The 15,498-nt window shown below is 52.1% G+C and overlaps 4 protein-coding genes across 4 annotated transcripts; 1 reads left to right on the forward strand and 3 right to left on the reverse strand.

Annotated features, from left to right (window-relative positions):
• Positions 1-820: 820 nt before the first annotated feature.
• GT037_010729 (uncharacterized protein) lies at positions 821-2,290 on the reverse strand (the record flags this gene model as incomplete). The annotated part of the gene is made up of 1 exon (XM_038935776.1): positions 821-2,290. One exon carries the CDS (start codon positions 2,288-2,290, stop codon positions 821-823), a length of 1,470 nt encoding a protein of 489 aa, XP_038781546.1.
• Positions 2,291-3,905: 1,615 nt separating this feature from the next.
• GT037_010730 (uncharacterized protein) lies at positions 3,906-4,439 on the reverse strand (the record flags this gene model as incomplete). The annotated part of the gene is made up of 2 exons (XM_038935777.1): positions 3,906-4,342; positions 4,391-4,439. The coding sequence occupies 2 exons, from the start codon at positions 4,437-4,439 to the stop codon at positions 3,906-3,908; spliced, it is 486 nt and encodes a 161-aa protein (XP_038781547.1).
• Positions 4,440-10,278: 5,839 nt separating this feature from the next.
• GT037_010731 (spt16-domain-containing protein) lies at positions 10,279-13,518 on the reverse strand (the record flags this gene model as incomplete). Its single annotated transcript, XM_038935778.1, has 4 exons — positions 10,279-12,807; positions 12,853-13,133; positions 13,194-13,278; positions 13,336-13,518. The coding sequence occupies 4 exons, from the start codon at positions 13,516-13,518 to the stop codon at positions 10,279-10,281; spliced, it is 3,078 nt and encodes a 1,025-aa protein (XP_038781548.1).
• Positions 13,519-13,596: 78 nt separating this feature from the next.
• On the forward strand, positions 13,597-15,210 carry GT037_010732 (mitochondrial carrier; the record flags this gene model as incomplete). Its single annotated transcript, XM_038935779.1, has 3 exons — positions 13,597-13,630; positions 13,911-14,298; positions 14,346-15,210. The coding sequence occupies 3 exons, from the start codon at positions 13,597-13,599 to the stop codon at positions 15,208-15,210; spliced, it is 1,287 nt and encodes a 428-aa protein (XP_038781549.1).
• Positions 15,211-15,498: the final 288 nt, after the last annotated feature.

A 15,498-nucleotide genomic window follows, 5' to 3' on the forward strand; every position in this document is an offset into this window, starting at 1 on the left:
CTTAGCACGGTCAGTTCGACCGTGATGAACTCAACATTTCACGGGTCGTTGACAACGGCGCTCACTATATCTATCCAGCATCGGGTGCTTGGTCTTCTCGCTTCCTCGGTCAGCCTTTCTCTTGGTCGAGTTTTCTTAGCGTTGCGTTTTTGTTCATCCCCGGACCGTTTTACATACCATCGCGTTTGCATCATGGCATATCGCCTATTTCCTGTCCTCTGGGCTTTTGTACTTCCCGTCTTGTATCGATGTTTGGTACTTCCCCTGTATGAACATGTAATGCGACGTTCCTCCGCACCTCTTCATGAGCTTCGATGCTTTTCCCAAAACGTGTCATATCATATCACCCCTTCCAACTGCTCTCTCAATAGAAATGCTTACGTTACACCTTGTAGACGACACAGTACTTTACCCCCTACTTGCTCCGATCTCCCAACGAGATACTTATTTGAATACAATGTGCCGCTATCAACTGTGTCGAGACTTTCATACTAGTTGAAGCGCGCGACCATTTGCAATTTGTTTCCGCCAGCGGACGCGCAGCTTACTTCAGACTGGCATGGGATGCTCAACTCGGTGATCACAAGTCTTCGCGTCGATACGAAGGCAACCATGCCAATCTTGGAGTGACAGTCTGGGTCGTTTGTGTCTTCTTTTGCTACGACTCATATCAAATCGCGCGGCCAGATACAAGGCATCGTCTCGACGACTAAAGTGCTGCGGCAATGAAACGTTTATGGACACACTCGCTAAGCGCGATACCACCACACAATAAAGTGACCATGACTTCGTCTTCCCACATTCCTAAATCACCGAACTCCTACATATACTTCCCCCCTCTTCTCAACACCCTAACATCCCCATCCGCCCTTCCAATTACCAACTTCCCTATCCCGACTTGCCCTCCAACCTCACCAAACCTCACCTGCAGATGCCTCAGATACCGCGACCGATCCGCCGCGTCGAGATACGTTCCCGTTGTCGGCAGCGCCACATATGGATTATCCCTTACCGCCAAACTAGAAACATTCATAAGTACATCCGGGCCGTGCGACAGCCAAGTCCGGACATAAAATGGGATCAAACTCGCTGTGATGAGGACAACCGAGGACACGATGAGCGCAACGACCCAGCCGTAATGTGCTTGGAAGACTGCTACATTACTTCGTTTTGTGCCCGTGCTTGGCCACGTTTCTGCGAATAAGTAGGTTTCCCTGGACGGCTCGCCCTGATAGCTCTCTTCTTGGTAAGACCAGATCCTCTTATCATCGGGCGGAAGCGTTGTCTCGTTGAAACGGCGCACAAGCGAGTTTTTGCAGTACATGGTTGACCAATACGCATTCAGTGTTTGACTAAGACGTATCGACAACTTCTCATAAGACATTTCGGAAGCGTTCGCAGGCGCTGTTGCCATGTAATTTTTTGGGGTGCCGATCCAACTCCTAGAGTAGAGATTAATCGCCGGTTCGTTCTTTTGACTAGCATAATCATCAGATCCGACGGGTTTGGACATGTTGACCGACAATGGACTCCCAGGCCCGATACCAAGGAACCATCCTAGACGAGTGCGGTCGGTCGGTGGATGTTCGTGGCGAGAGCGTCTAACGCGAGAGGCAGAGCAGGTGGTGTATGTAGGGCAGGTAACTCCCACTTCGACGTATACTGTCTTGGCCGTACAATTCAAAAAGGGAAATTCTCCTCTCTTGACGACGAAGGTAAAGGGATTGAGATCTTGAGGGGGTGGTTCGGCGGTTGCTGTGGTGTAGTTGTTCCAGAATACATGTCCTATCCACGTTGACTGATTGAACACGAATCGAGATTGCCCAAGGTACGGGTCGCACATCAGACTGAAGTACATCACCTGCACTGTGGTAAAATAGTCGAAAAAGTCCGCCGAATCGATGCCGCCTATAGTAATACCAATGAAGGAAGAGTAAGAGTCCAAGTCCAGAGTAAATTTTGCCGTCTTGTACCAGCCTTCGTCTTCAGGAGTTGATGTACCCTCGTAGTATTCGATCCTAGGTACTTTAATGTGACCCCAAGCATCACGTGAATATCCCCTTGCTTCCGGCGTCATGATGCCAGCTACGTAGAGACTATCCGTTTGTATCTTGGAGATGGGGATGTCGGGTGTCCAGACGTTAGAGTTAGGAACGACATGGGAAAATACCACATCCTCGACAACGCTCGTTGGACCAACGCTTATCTGTCGAAAGGAGGATCGACCGCCCACTGGGGATAGCAGCCAGATAGCGATCAATCCAAGGCCTATGTGATCCATGAGCCGCATTTGGACTTGTGAGACGACAGTGCTTGTGAGCGATGTACTGCCGGCAAGTTAATCCAGAGTACCAACCTTTTCGCCCCTTCCAAGTCTCCAAAGTAGGATCGCATGGGTAGCTCGTCCGACGATGGGTGCAAATAAGATAGGATAGATCGTAGGGCCCTGTATCAGTGAGCAAGTAAACGATGTAGCCTGATCGGTAGTGTGCTTACCCAATTCGAAGCTTGTTCAAATCTCTCAGCTGCTTGTCGATGCGAACTTACTGGCTTGCCGTTGCATCCGAGGACAAATAGGGCAAAGGTCAGGAATGCACATGAAAGTGATAGTAAAGCAACGTCGACGAAAACATTCCATATCCGTGTGCTCATGGGAAGCTTGATCGCCTGCGGTGAGGTTGGCCAACCTTGAGGTATCATTCCAGATGGCTTTTCCAGCACAGTCTTGTTCGGTAGCCCACAGTCTAGCGCAGGATTTCGGACGGTTCCATGTGCACTGTCTGCACCTTCCTCTGAATTCGAGACGAGTCGCTCGCCGTGGCGAAGGGGTTCTAGAAGTGGTGCATCATTGGTGAGCTACGACTCTGACGGAATTCGTTCCTCGCTGTAGGTGGACTGGATTCCTATCTTGGAGGCAGCATTCATGTCATACGAAACGAGATCGTGTGGCGCAAAAACTTTGCGGCACTGTTCTTACAATATAACTTCGAAATGACGCGCCTCTTATGGAGTCATGGCTAAGCCTAGATACGTAACTCTTGGCGATGAATCAGATACTCAAAATGAACATTTCAAATCTCACTGTGTACTGTTGCCAGTACAGCTTCCGTCCAATGAAGTGGCAAGTCATCGAGTGCTGCTTCGGGAGCCACAGCGGCTATAGGAGGGTGGGTGGATTTGGCGAAACCACAGGGAGTCTTCGCACCGACCCGGTGGCAGACCCCACCAATGATAAGTGACTGCCCCCACACAAACACGGCTAATGGAGGATGTTCCTCATGGACAAGGCTGGCAGGCTATGCATGTTCGCAAAGCACTGCCGAGGTGTCGCGAATCTGGTATCGTCGAGCTACGCGGAGTCATGTACAGGAGGCTAATGTTCATAGAACAAGACAACATCCGCCGGTGTGCAGGGCTGCCAAGGAGCACATGACGTCATGGCATTTGTCAACCTGTACTAATCTAGCTTTGACTCCAATGATGAAGGTAAAGAGGGCGCTTCTTGAATAACTTAATTAGTGTCTATAGCGTTTATCAAAACGAAAGGTACAGGAGTGCTGTCATCTATGTAGTGGCTCTAATGCGTCTAGAAAAAGAATATCAAGGAAAGCGTAGAGAAACAAACCCTAAGCAATATCATACATTAGCCGTAATCCATAATCATGAATGGAACATGATAAACCCCGCTCAAAGAACATTACAAAAGAAACAACGGAATGGTGGTAGTGATAGTGGGGTGAGCAAAGACGTCGCGCGTTGTCAACAAGACGTCGTACACGGGCGAAGTGATAGACGAGACGGCCAGACATCGAATGGCGTACTGCAAAGGGGCCAACCAGAGTCGAGACTGTTAGATTTGTGGGTGCGAAGTTCCGAGGTGGCGAGTCCGACATTAGCGGCAAGGTCTATTCGAGTGCCTGAAGGCTCTCCGGCTCGTCTTGCATTGCTACTGCAGTGCTCTGAGCCCGCTTCGATCTCTTCCGTACGGTCATATGGGCTTCCCATATGTGTTCCCCAAGCATTGATCCTTGTACTGGGTATTCCTCATCGGCAGAGTCCGTCTCCTTGCAAAGCAGACACTTCAAGGTGTCACCCACTTTGTAATCTTGAAGGTGGGTGGACAGCAGATGTCTTATATATTCGGCTTTATTCCTCCATGCTGAAGTCTGTTTCACTGTACATATGCTTGTACCACCTGGGCAGCCCATCAAGCGAACGGGTGGCGGCTTCGTCGGGGCAGTGGGCGTGAAGTCGTTGCTCTCTAGAGTTATACACGAACGTTTAGGAGGGTTCGGCTCGTCGTTGGTGAATCTACGCTTGAGAGTCGTGGGCGCTTCTGCGACTAAACAATATCAGCGAAGTAACGCAGAACGAAGTTTTGTCCACTAACGGATAGCGTTGATCCTTGCTGCCAGTACTTCCGGTTGTATCACCGACATGGTATCTAGAGCACGGTGGATGCCAGCATCTTTCGAATCCTTATGGGTCTTAACAGCCGAAAGGATGAAATCGCTACTCGTACCGCCTGCCAGCACGTGCCGTATAGTCTCATCAAGTTCCGCGGTACATGAAGCCTCTGCATATCGTGAGACCGGAGATAAGGGTGAAGCGATTAAAGAAGGTGTAGCCGTATAGGATGGTGAAGTCACGGAGGAAGGTGGAGCCACGTAAGGCGATGGAGACATGTTCGAGTATGGAGCCGAGGAGGAAGACAAAGCTTGGGTTGCGTTCAAGATAGGTTCCATTCGAAAACCTGGAGTCTCCATCACCATGCTGCGATCTGTGGCGCTGTGAGGTCCGGAAGGTTGTACAGGGAGAGGAATGAGAGGAATTTGCGACCCGCGCAAGGGAAGGTTCACATGAGAGCCTTGGTTGCCAGGCTGTTGGACAAAGCCAGGATTGAGCCCCGGAAAGTCGGTAGGACGAGCGTGAGACTCATGATGCCGAGGGCGGGGAGGGTCGATAGAGTCCGACAAAGGCGAGTGAAAAGTGAAGCCGGAGGTGCACATCAGGGTGGCGATGTGGAGATGTTGATGGGCAATCGAGAGAGGAATTGCTTGAAGATGTACTAAAGTGATTAAAAGAACGCTGGAAATGAAGGGCATGAAGGTGAAATGATAAGACGACTGTTGGCAGCTGTATGTTTAAGAGCCAAGGGCAGGCTGCCTGGGGTTTAGGATGAGTAGCCGTTTAGTTATATGTCGAGTACACTAGCGGCAGCTAGCTTATGCAGGAACCCGCGCGTCGGTAAAGTAGATTTGCGCGGACTGACTACAACGTAGGCAAGTGGAGACCAGCTGGCGCTAGTTGTACCTATCTTGTGTCGAAATTGTCTGTTTTGCAGGGTTGGATAACGGCCTGATCCCCATGATGAGAACAGCTGCCTTATATCAAAGTATGTTCGAACAGCATGTAGGCCTTTTGGCGTTGCGAGCATCGTCTTCGACAAAGCTTGCACCGTGAAAGTTCGCGCGTGGACCGTGGCAAGATGAAGGATACTGCGAAAACAGCTGAGTGTCAACATCACGCCTGGTTGAGACCAAGAGCCTGTGAGCGCCGGTGAAGCTTGACGGTCCGACTTGGCGAGCGCGCGGATGCGGACTGGACTTTTGACAACGACGCGCTCAGAGCACCGGGTGGTGCGATTGCCCCACGGCTAAGACGCATCCCCTCGTCTTCATTTCGCGCCTTTTCACTCCATCCTTCCAGAAGCGCCACGAATGCACGTTTACGTTCCGAATTCGACCAACCAGGGTCGTAGCGAGACGCTTGTAATTCTTCGTTAGCAACTCGCATCTTTTTTGGTCTTCTGTTATGGTTACGTGGGTGCTGCCCGGACGTGTACCTACCTAGGTGGAGACAACTTCGCTTGGTGAGTATCTGTTAGCTATGCCCTTTCCGAGATAGCGACGCTGATCTGCTCGTGCGCTTCCTTTGCCTTGTTTCGACTGGGTGGCATTAGTCTAGTCCTACTTTCTACGTATTTGATGCATCTGACACTTCAACGGCTTGGAAACTCCGATTACACAGACTATGTCCAGGTAAGATGGGAGGCTATTGTCGACGACCACAACGTGGCGAGCATGTTGACTTGATCGAGCCGCGAACATCGTCCACGATCATAACGGTCATTCCTAGCACAACAGCACCTACGTATTCGTGGGGTACTGCTTCTTGACTAGTCCATTCGGTTATCCTCAATACTTGGAATCCGAGATTGCAATTCAGCAACATCGCTTTCTTGATACCACGCGCTTATCTTGTTTGCACCGCATACCTATAGACAGGCTCTCGACCACTCCATGCCAGACGCGCAGACGAGAAAGCGGACTGGTCGAAGGTGCGAATCCTGAGTTTATGGCATCACTTGACGATGTCGGAGGACACCTACGTACCTCCGTGATACAAGTGCTTCTAGCGTCGCGCTCTGGAAAGACCTCGGGGTAAAGCGCATGATCAACCGCTCTTCCAAGGCACTCAAAATCGCGAGTGCGCTAGAGTTTAGATGTGTGGAGTCGCGGCCAGGCATTGTAAATGCGATTGTGCTGCTGGATCTACTATGGTAGGTGGAGGAAAACCGGATGAGGGACCCATACGTCATCTTCTAGCCCTATTCCAGCGACGTTTGGACCATTTACCCCTGAGAACCACAGAGTGGGATGCTCGCGTGCGGAGTCGTAGTTTTCGGCCTGGACGACGAAGTTGCTTTGTTTTTGTCGAACATATCCAGCAGTTTGTGGAACTTTCTGTTCGTTATTTATCGGCCGACTCAGCGGACAGACGGGATCGAAACCGCTTTCGAACATGCGCCGCAGAGACTGCTCGCATTGCGTGCTTTCCAACGACGACCAGCCACTTGAATTTGTAGCCAGTGCCCTCCGATGGACGTGATCGGTGAGCCTTGCGCACGGCGCAGATGGGTCAAAGGCGAAACCGTTAGCTAGAAGAGCATCGCAATGAACATGCTAATCTCCATTGCCCGTCAAAAGCTCCGCTGGTCGATCATCACAGATTCCCAGCCCCCGCTCCAATCATCGCATCTCAACAATATTGCAATCAGCCACCGCTCTACTCCGCTCCCAAGGCCACTGGTCCGGAAGGACGGCAAACATCGCTGTCGAAGCTAGTGGCGCTCTGGATATCTACCAGGTGCTACCTTGCTCCCTGGACGTGCTGGCCTTATCACAGGATGATTCAGCTGCGCAGGCTTCGGTGTCGAACCAGTTCCCGACGCAAAATCAAGACCTGAGTTAATCATCAACTTCCTCCAGTCTGTATACTGGCGTGTGACATAGCCATTGTAGCCCACCGTTGTAGCCTGCCGCTTCAAAGATCCTTCCGACTATAGAACTCTAATGTTTGTCCACGATCAATATGCACTACGAGCAAAAGCTGACTACGTCTCAACTCGCAGCTCACTTTTGTGAGTCACGAACGACAAAGCCTCGCTTGACTACGCGCCGCTAGAAAGAAGGTTTCGTACCAATGTCGTTCGAAAAAGATAACCGACGCATTCTGGGGATAACCCTGGATGGCGCAATCACAGGCGCAATGCTGTGGTTATGCAACCGTTTCCCGACCTGTCTCTACTGGTCGGTAACCCATGACTGACCAAGTTAGGCAAATGCCTCTGTGCAAGGCACAATACTACCAATATTCTGAGCATAACTTTGCACAATAACGTCGCCAAGCCTGTTGATCGGGACGGAAGTAGACATCCGCGTACGCTGCAAAGACGCCACGAGATTACATTCAATGCGTCATGCCGTCACTGGGATCGCGGCCTATTTCGAGAGTCCTCTGGGAAGCTGAGAAGCCACGACTGCGTGCCTGAGTGTTCCAACTTTCCGCCATAGGCTCTGGACATATGAATGGGTTACTAATACGTAACCATTAATAACAAGCAGAGCGCGTTTTGGATCAACCCATCATTCCAGAGTTCGGAGGACCACAGTAGTGAGCTACACAACGACCTCTGGAGGGGGCGTCTTGTTCGACCTCTGCCGCGTCCACCATTACCGTCATCTGGAGAATTCCTAATCATATAGCAATAGTGGCTGCACTGCAGTTGCGCGGCGATCCAACCTTCTTTCGGTTGATCTCGAGCCAAATAAAGCTTTGTGTTGCACTCAAACTTGGATTGGTCTCCAGTGACACGCTCATTCAGCAAACCTGACAATCTCCTTCGGGCGAGTTTTCCCAACCCAGCATGGGAACAAACAACGTCGTTAGTTTGGTGGTAGTCGAAACGCCTGCCACGTGCCTTCAACAGGGCTGGCGAGCAATCGATTAACGAGCCAGCAAGACTGGGCGATGAGACCATGCCACAGCGGCCTATCACAGGTGGCCGGACCTTTGACCGAAATCCTCGTACCCCGACCTGCGTCCCTGGTTCGACGGCTGGGGAAAGAGTCTGCAGGGCAGCGCGTCGGAGGCCGGCCAAACGCCTACTACACGGTCGCAAGCCATGGGGCTTAGGCGGTCTGGTGGGCTGGACCTTGCGTGGAGAAACATCCTAGGCTGACCGCTGGGCATGCTGCAGCGATGGCACGGGCGGTCCTTGCAGAGCGACGGTGATATCCCCGGCTCAGGCTTCACGACGCAGGAGCTAACAGTATCGCGGGTCCAAGTAGCAGTGTATCCGCTTTTCTCAGTTTTTGTGCTTAACAACATATTTGCCCCCGAAGTATCGCTAACTACGAATTCCGCCGTTAGTCTTGCCGTCGCCGGCTGTTCTCCGCATTACCGTCAATCCAGCCCCCCTTTTTACAATAGCTCGTCACCCGGTCTCCGTGTTATCTCCGAATACAAGACCAACACATCGGCGCAGCAAGCGATCCCATATCGCTTCAAGCAAGAGTTTTCGTCGCCTACTCTAGATCGGAGTTGATATGAGCAGTGTCTACTAGCCTCGCACCATGTAGTACGGGCCCAAGGTTCATGGATAGTGTCGGCACTCCCGCAGTTAGCCGATCGACGGAGGTCCTATCTCCCTGGGTCGGATACACCGGGCCGCTACAGCGAGTTCGTCGTTAATCTGACGACGCGAAGTGGTGAGAATACTGTTGAATTCAAAGAACATGTAGCGCAAGACACCGAGCACACTGGAGAATATGCAGCCAAGTCCAAGTCAAACGTGTAAGCAACCATAAATCACCTCGAAAAGGTAGACATGTCGCTACAGGGTAGTGGACCTCCAGTTACGACTTGACAAGGCGGCCAAGTAAAATTTATACGAAGTGATCTTGGTTGAGACTTATCGCTCAAACTAGCAACCGTCCAGCGCAGAGGGTATTCTGCAACACGTAGATATCCTTACATTGAGGTTGAATGGCGTGCAAATACTGCGTTGGCTTACTAACGCTACAAAGACACTCTGTCAATAGTACTATGATACTATGCTAGGTGCAATACAGCGATTTCTTTGTAAGCAAAACCTCTCCCCGCGCGCTACAGAACCCTTACAACACAACTGGTTGTCAACTTAAGACCAATACAAAGTCAACCTTCTCGCCTGAATGTTATCGTAAATCCAGTAAATCCAGCGTCACGCTACTTGAAATCAAAACTGTACTAAAGTTGGCTCTTGATATAGCACACCACAAACTCAATTAGCCCTCTGCCATATACAAGGGAGATTCCGAGAGGCAGGAGTAACTAGTCTTCTCTCTACTGCAGTCTACAACAGTATATTACAGAATAACACTAGATGTTCTTAAGCCAATGTAGACTTTACGTCTTCAAAATCTATATAAATACTAATTATATTAGTACTGTTGTAGGTTGCAGCAGAGCAGTTAGGAAGCTTTGGTGTACTTCTTCAATTTCTCCCTTGTAATGCGGTGCCGCCTTCATGAATGACCTTCTCACTATTTCTCACGACCTTGGGCACGCATCCCACAACCACGCATACCGCTTACCCACACTGCAATTTCCCACCAACATGCGTGCACTCATACAAAACGCCTACAAACCACACCCACATGCACATCTTCGCACACCAATCAAACATGAATCGTGAATCAAGAATCGCTATTACTATATCCATTTTTCATCTCACTCCGCTCAGAAAACGGAAAGACAAAGGGGAAAGGAAGAAAAGAACTCCACGAATCCCCCGGCATCAAGTTCCTCCCAACCCCTCACATCACCACAGCGCACTCTCTCTCTCTCGCGCGCAGTGACTGTAAAAACCTCCATCAAACTCAAAACCTTGATCGTACACATCAACCCCCCTTTTAAGTGGAAGAAAGAAAGAAAGAAAGAAGAGAAAAGCATCTACCTCTTCCTCTTCTTCGCCTTCCCCTCATCCTCACTCCCACCACCCCCGGCCTCCCTAGCCTCCTTATCCTTCCTCGCAGCCTTCTTATCCAACTCATCCCAACTCTCGCCCTCACTAAACTCCTCCTCACTCCCCTCATCGCTCATCTCATCACTCGCATTCTCATCAAAGTCGCTCTCCTCACTACTCTCATCCGAAATCGCCAGCTCGCTCTCACTAACCTCAAACGCACTCTCCTCTTCCTCGTCGCCATCCCCTTCGTCATCCGACTCGTTGGATAGGAAACTCCAGCCGCCATCTGCAAAGAACTGGTGCGGGTCCGACGTCACTGTCTTCATGATGGTGGCCCAGTTAAGGTTGAGGGGGCCCTCGGTAAACGGAATGTCGACAGAGTCGAGCCAGTCCTTGACTGGGTCGAGAGATTCGACGGGGATGGTGTTGATGTGGACAGGGGGCCGGTTGTAGTCCTTGAACACGACGACCATGTCAAAGTTTCTCAAACCGAACTGCACACGTTCCAGGTGCACGATTTCAATCTCACTGAGCGTGAGACAGGTGAACGGCGGTTCGGTGAGTTGGACAAGACAGTCGGTCGTGGGCTGGACGAGCACGCTGGACCGACTGGGCACACCGTTGAAACCCAACTCACGGTATGGGATATCAACACTGACATTCTCGTTCCTCGCCGCATCGGCAATCTTCTCGGCAAAGTTTTTGAATTCCTTGTCGAGAGCGGCACGGCGCCTGCGCTCCTCTTGTTCTTGCTCAAACTCCTCTTCGTCGCCGAATTTGTGGCGGCGTTTGCGGTTGCCTGTCTCGTCGAACTGCATCTCGGTTGCTTCCCGGACAAACTGGACGTCCTTGGTCTTCTTCTTACCGAGCATGATTGGGTTCTTGAGGTGCACGTGGATGATGACGATCAACTCGTGTTGTGAGGGCTGGAAGAAAAGATGCTTCATGTTGCTGAACAGAACGTCGATCTTCGCGGTACCATTGCCGTGGACGTAGCGCAGACCGTTCTGGTGAATCTCGACACTACCGGGGATACGTTTACCGTCGAGCGCTGGGCGGATGAAGATGAGGTCCAGCATGTGAGGCTTGCGAGTCTTGAGTGGGATGAGCTTGTCTTGTTCAACAACGTCCTCCATCTGCTTCTTCTCAGTCTCACGTCGTACGACGTCCTTCTTCAGCTCTGTAATGTCCTTGGTGATCTGGTCGATGCGATCAACGTCGTGCGACTTGAAGGTCAAACTACGGATGAAGTGCGCGTTGGGGTCCTCAAAGGGTTGGTCGTCTTTTCGGCCCACACCCTGACCTGGCGACAGGAAGTTGATGCGGAGCGATGTGAAGTCTGCCTCGGGCGTGTGCGAAGCGTTCTTGATGGTGTGGATGTGGAAGGGTACAGGTCGACCCATGATGGGCAGAAGAACGGTAAGGTTCTTCTTGTCGACTACAATCTCCAAGTTGGCGACTGAGTTGGGGAACTGGTTGTCGCGCTTGTACGACTCAAACTTCTTGAACTTCTTCTCTTCAGTGCCGTTGAGAGACTTTGCGCCTTCGCTGTACTCGGCAAGACCTTGCTCTTGCTTCTTGGCATGCAGCTCTCTCTGATGTTGTCGCCGTTGCTCCTCCTTCTCCGCGTCTTGGTTCGTTGTTCGCTCGTGTCGGGTACGGGTCTTGGTGATGTTTGTCTGTGCAATAGCGGGGCGCTCCTTCTTCACCTTGGGCTTCGCTTCCTCCTCTTCGTCGTCGAAGAAGAACGAGACGGCGTCCAAATCAGAAGTGGTGTCCTTGGTAAAGACTGCGCAGTCAGCCGAGCTGACACGAACAGTGTCTACCAAGACCAGCGAATAGTTTTTGCTCTTCTTGTCTTGAGGTTTGCTGTTCTCCAGATCCGACAGACCAGTCTGAACGACCAGAGTCATGCCGTCCTTTAGAACACGAGTGTTCTTGCCGCTCAAGAGGAGCGAAGAGTCCTTGTTCTCGGTACCGATACCGTAACCAAGGTTCTTGGGGAAGTGCTTCTCCCACTCTGGCTTCTTGGACTTGAGATGTGCCAGGGCCTTGTTGTAGACGTCCTTGGCCACAACACCGTCCTTGATGGATTTGATGACCAAGTCGTGGATCGCCAGAAGCAGCTTGTAGGCAGTCTCCTGTTCCTTGTTGGGTCCTACCATGAATGTTCGGCCGATCATGGCACCGTAGGTCTGGTAGCGCAGGCCGAGGACCGAGATGATGACGCCCGCGTGGAGGTTGTTCTCGTCGGGCTCCGCAGCAAATTTGAGGTCGTACGAGCCACCGCTCTGGATTGTAGGCTGGAGACACCAGTCGAGCTGCATCGAGTCGAATGTCTTGGAGAGCTTCTGTTTCTCAAAGAACTTGGCGTCGTCGATCTTGTTGGAGACCTTGTCGGCGAGGGCGCGGTGTGAGATCTTCTTCTCCGAGTCGAGGATGTCGGACATTTCTTCGACGAAGTAGTTGGACATGAGGGCGCTCGAGGCGCGGGCAGCATCGCGGATAGTTCGCTGCAGGGTCAGCCAAGCACTATTCTGGTCCGTCGCTCAACTTACCAGCTCCTTCTCGTCCTTGACAGACAAGGCGGCGTTGGACATGATGGAGGCCAGATCGACCTGATCCTCGTCCTTGAAGCCAGCCTCGTCGAAAGCCGCCTTCCACTCGTTTGCGAAAGCGTTGTTGGCACTGTCCTTCTTGAGCACCGCAACCTTCTTGCCGGCCTTTTTCATCGTCTCGAGACATGTCTGGAACTGCTTCTTGTTCTCCTCGGCGTCCTTGCCCCGCACGAGAATCTCAACAGGCACCTTGCCACCCTTGAGCGGCTCTAGGTAGGATGCTGCATCGCCGTTAGCAACCACATGCCCTGTTCAGGCCCGGACAAGCATGTCGGACTCACCCTTCTTCTTGGTTGTGACAATCTGGAGGAGGTCGGGGGTAAGGACGAAAAGCGTAGCAGGGAACTCGTAGCCTAGCAGCCATAGCTACGGCGTCTCGTCAGCTCACTGTCCATCATCACATGCGGATCGGCGCAATCTCACCTGGAATGCCGCTGGCTTCAGGTAGATGCCTGGCTCGCTCGCCTTGCCCACGAGCGTGGCGATTGAGCTTGCGCCCTGGAAAACCTGGTCGCCGGAGCGCTTGTCGGCCTTCCACTTGGTGACGAGGTTGTTGAGGCGCTCGTGGAAGAGCGCCTTGTCGATGACGATGTCGTTGTCCGCCATGTTTGGAGGTGCGCGCAAGAGAACCTCCAGACAAGTCGACTGGGCTGGGAGGGGGGAGGTGGAAGAGAGAAGGCGACGATGGGAAAGTCGCGAAAGGATGATGCGACGCGAGGTACGCGCTCGCGGGCCGTGCGCTCTTTAACTCCACATCGGTGCTAGTGTCTCCAATTACCTTGCCAGGTAGCACTCTGGGATAGCATCTTGACGTACATCTGAGAATCGTCTATACAGCTGTTTACGCTCTCTTTCTCTTTTGTCCAGTTGTCTTATTGGCTCTTGTCCACCCGGAGCTTGGTCAAAGTCACTCCCACTCACCCTGTGACCATCCCACGCGGCTGCCTTTGCCAACTTCAACCCTCCAAACCTCCAACACCCCGCCCATGCGCCTGCAGTCCTCACTCACCTCCCATGCTATGCAATGACGGCCGGCTCCAGTCTCCGCGCTGGAGTCTCTCTCCGAAGCGATGCCTCCAATGACACCTCTCCCCCCGAAGCCCCGCAAGCACCCAACAAGGCACCAGCGACAGGTGTCCAGGCTGCCGGCATGCGCGCCGTGGCAGCCAGAATGGTCGCCTTTTACTTCCGAGCACCAGTCAAGGCCTTCTTCCGCGGGAGGATAGATTACATGGGCTATGCGAGGGCCATCAACCCACACGTCATGGCGGATGCGAAGTGGTCGTGGAGAATGACTACGCCCGCCGTGCTGGCGCATGCCATACGGACTGAGGGATGGGGCTTCATTCCGAAGCAGGTGCTGCCACCTCTAATGGCAAACACATGGTGTGTATGACGAGTTCCTGGCCCACGCATATGCTCACAGCGCGCAGTATTGGCGCAGTCCTATATACAGCATACCTCCATAGTCTCTCCGCACTTCACGAACCCTCGTCCTACCAAACCAAGCGCGTCTACCCACCACCACCCCCCTCTGTGACCTTCACAGCCGGCTTCATAGGTGGGGGCATCCAATCCGTCATCGCCGCCCCCTTTGACGCCCTGCAAACCCGTTTCCGCACGGCCGACATTCTCGACGGCAAGCACAAGACCATGTGGCACTACGCAGGCCACAAGCTGCGCTCCATCGGCATCCAAGGCATCTTCGCCGGCTGGTCTCTATCCTTTATGAAAGACGCATTCGGCGCCGCCGTCTTCTTCGGCACCTTTGAGACTGTCAAAAGCCAGGCGTACCTCGAATTCGTGTCGCGGTACTACGGGAGCCGGACGCGCGATACGCTGCTCGAAAAATCTATACCGTATCTGCAGGAAGACCACGATGACCGCCCCGTCATCAGACCTCACTATATGCTCGAACCCATGTTCCTCCTCTTGGCAGGCGTCTCTGCGTCAATCACGTCTCAGCTCATCCAACACCCTCTTACCGAGATTCAAGACGTGCACTACCGCCGGCTAGAAGCACTGGATTTCCAGGCCCACCAGGACAACAAGCCTAGTCACATTGTACGAAGATACTACCACGCTTACGAGGAGACGTTTGCCCAGTGCAAGATACTAGCCAAGCGAGCTGGTGGCTGGAGAAAATACTTGTACAGGGATTTCTTCATGAGTACGATTAAACAGGTGCCGAGTACGGCGGCTGGCCTCATTGTGTTTGAAATTGTGAGGAGAAAGTACTCGTTTGAGAATGAAGAGGTTATGATTCTGCACGAAGATGCGAGGATCTTGCTGACGTAATAACACTGTCCTAAAGCACAAAGTCTGATGAGGTGTGAGTGTGTGTGTGGTGGAGGTGGCAGAAATGCTTGGCAAGCAAAAAAAAAACTTGCCACAAACTCAACCATCATCACCACAACGAGCAGCATGGCATGGTGTCGACAGAAGCATAAAAAAGAAGAGGAAGCCCGACGTGGGGGTCTACGAACATGTTAGGCGTTGAATCGAACGTTGGATGTTTGGAGCTAACTAACCGAACCCACAACCTTGAGATAACGAATCGAGTCTTTAGGACGTGAAAGCTTAAGA

This window comes from Alternaria burnsii, assembly GCF_013036055.1.
Source record: "Alternaria burnsii strain CBS107.38 chromosome Unknown 733, whole genome shotgun sequence".
In the NCBI taxonomy this organism is placed as follows: domain Eukaryota; kingdom Fungi; phylum Ascomycota; class Dothideomycetes; order Pleosporales; family Pleosporaceae; genus Alternaria; species Alternaria burnsii.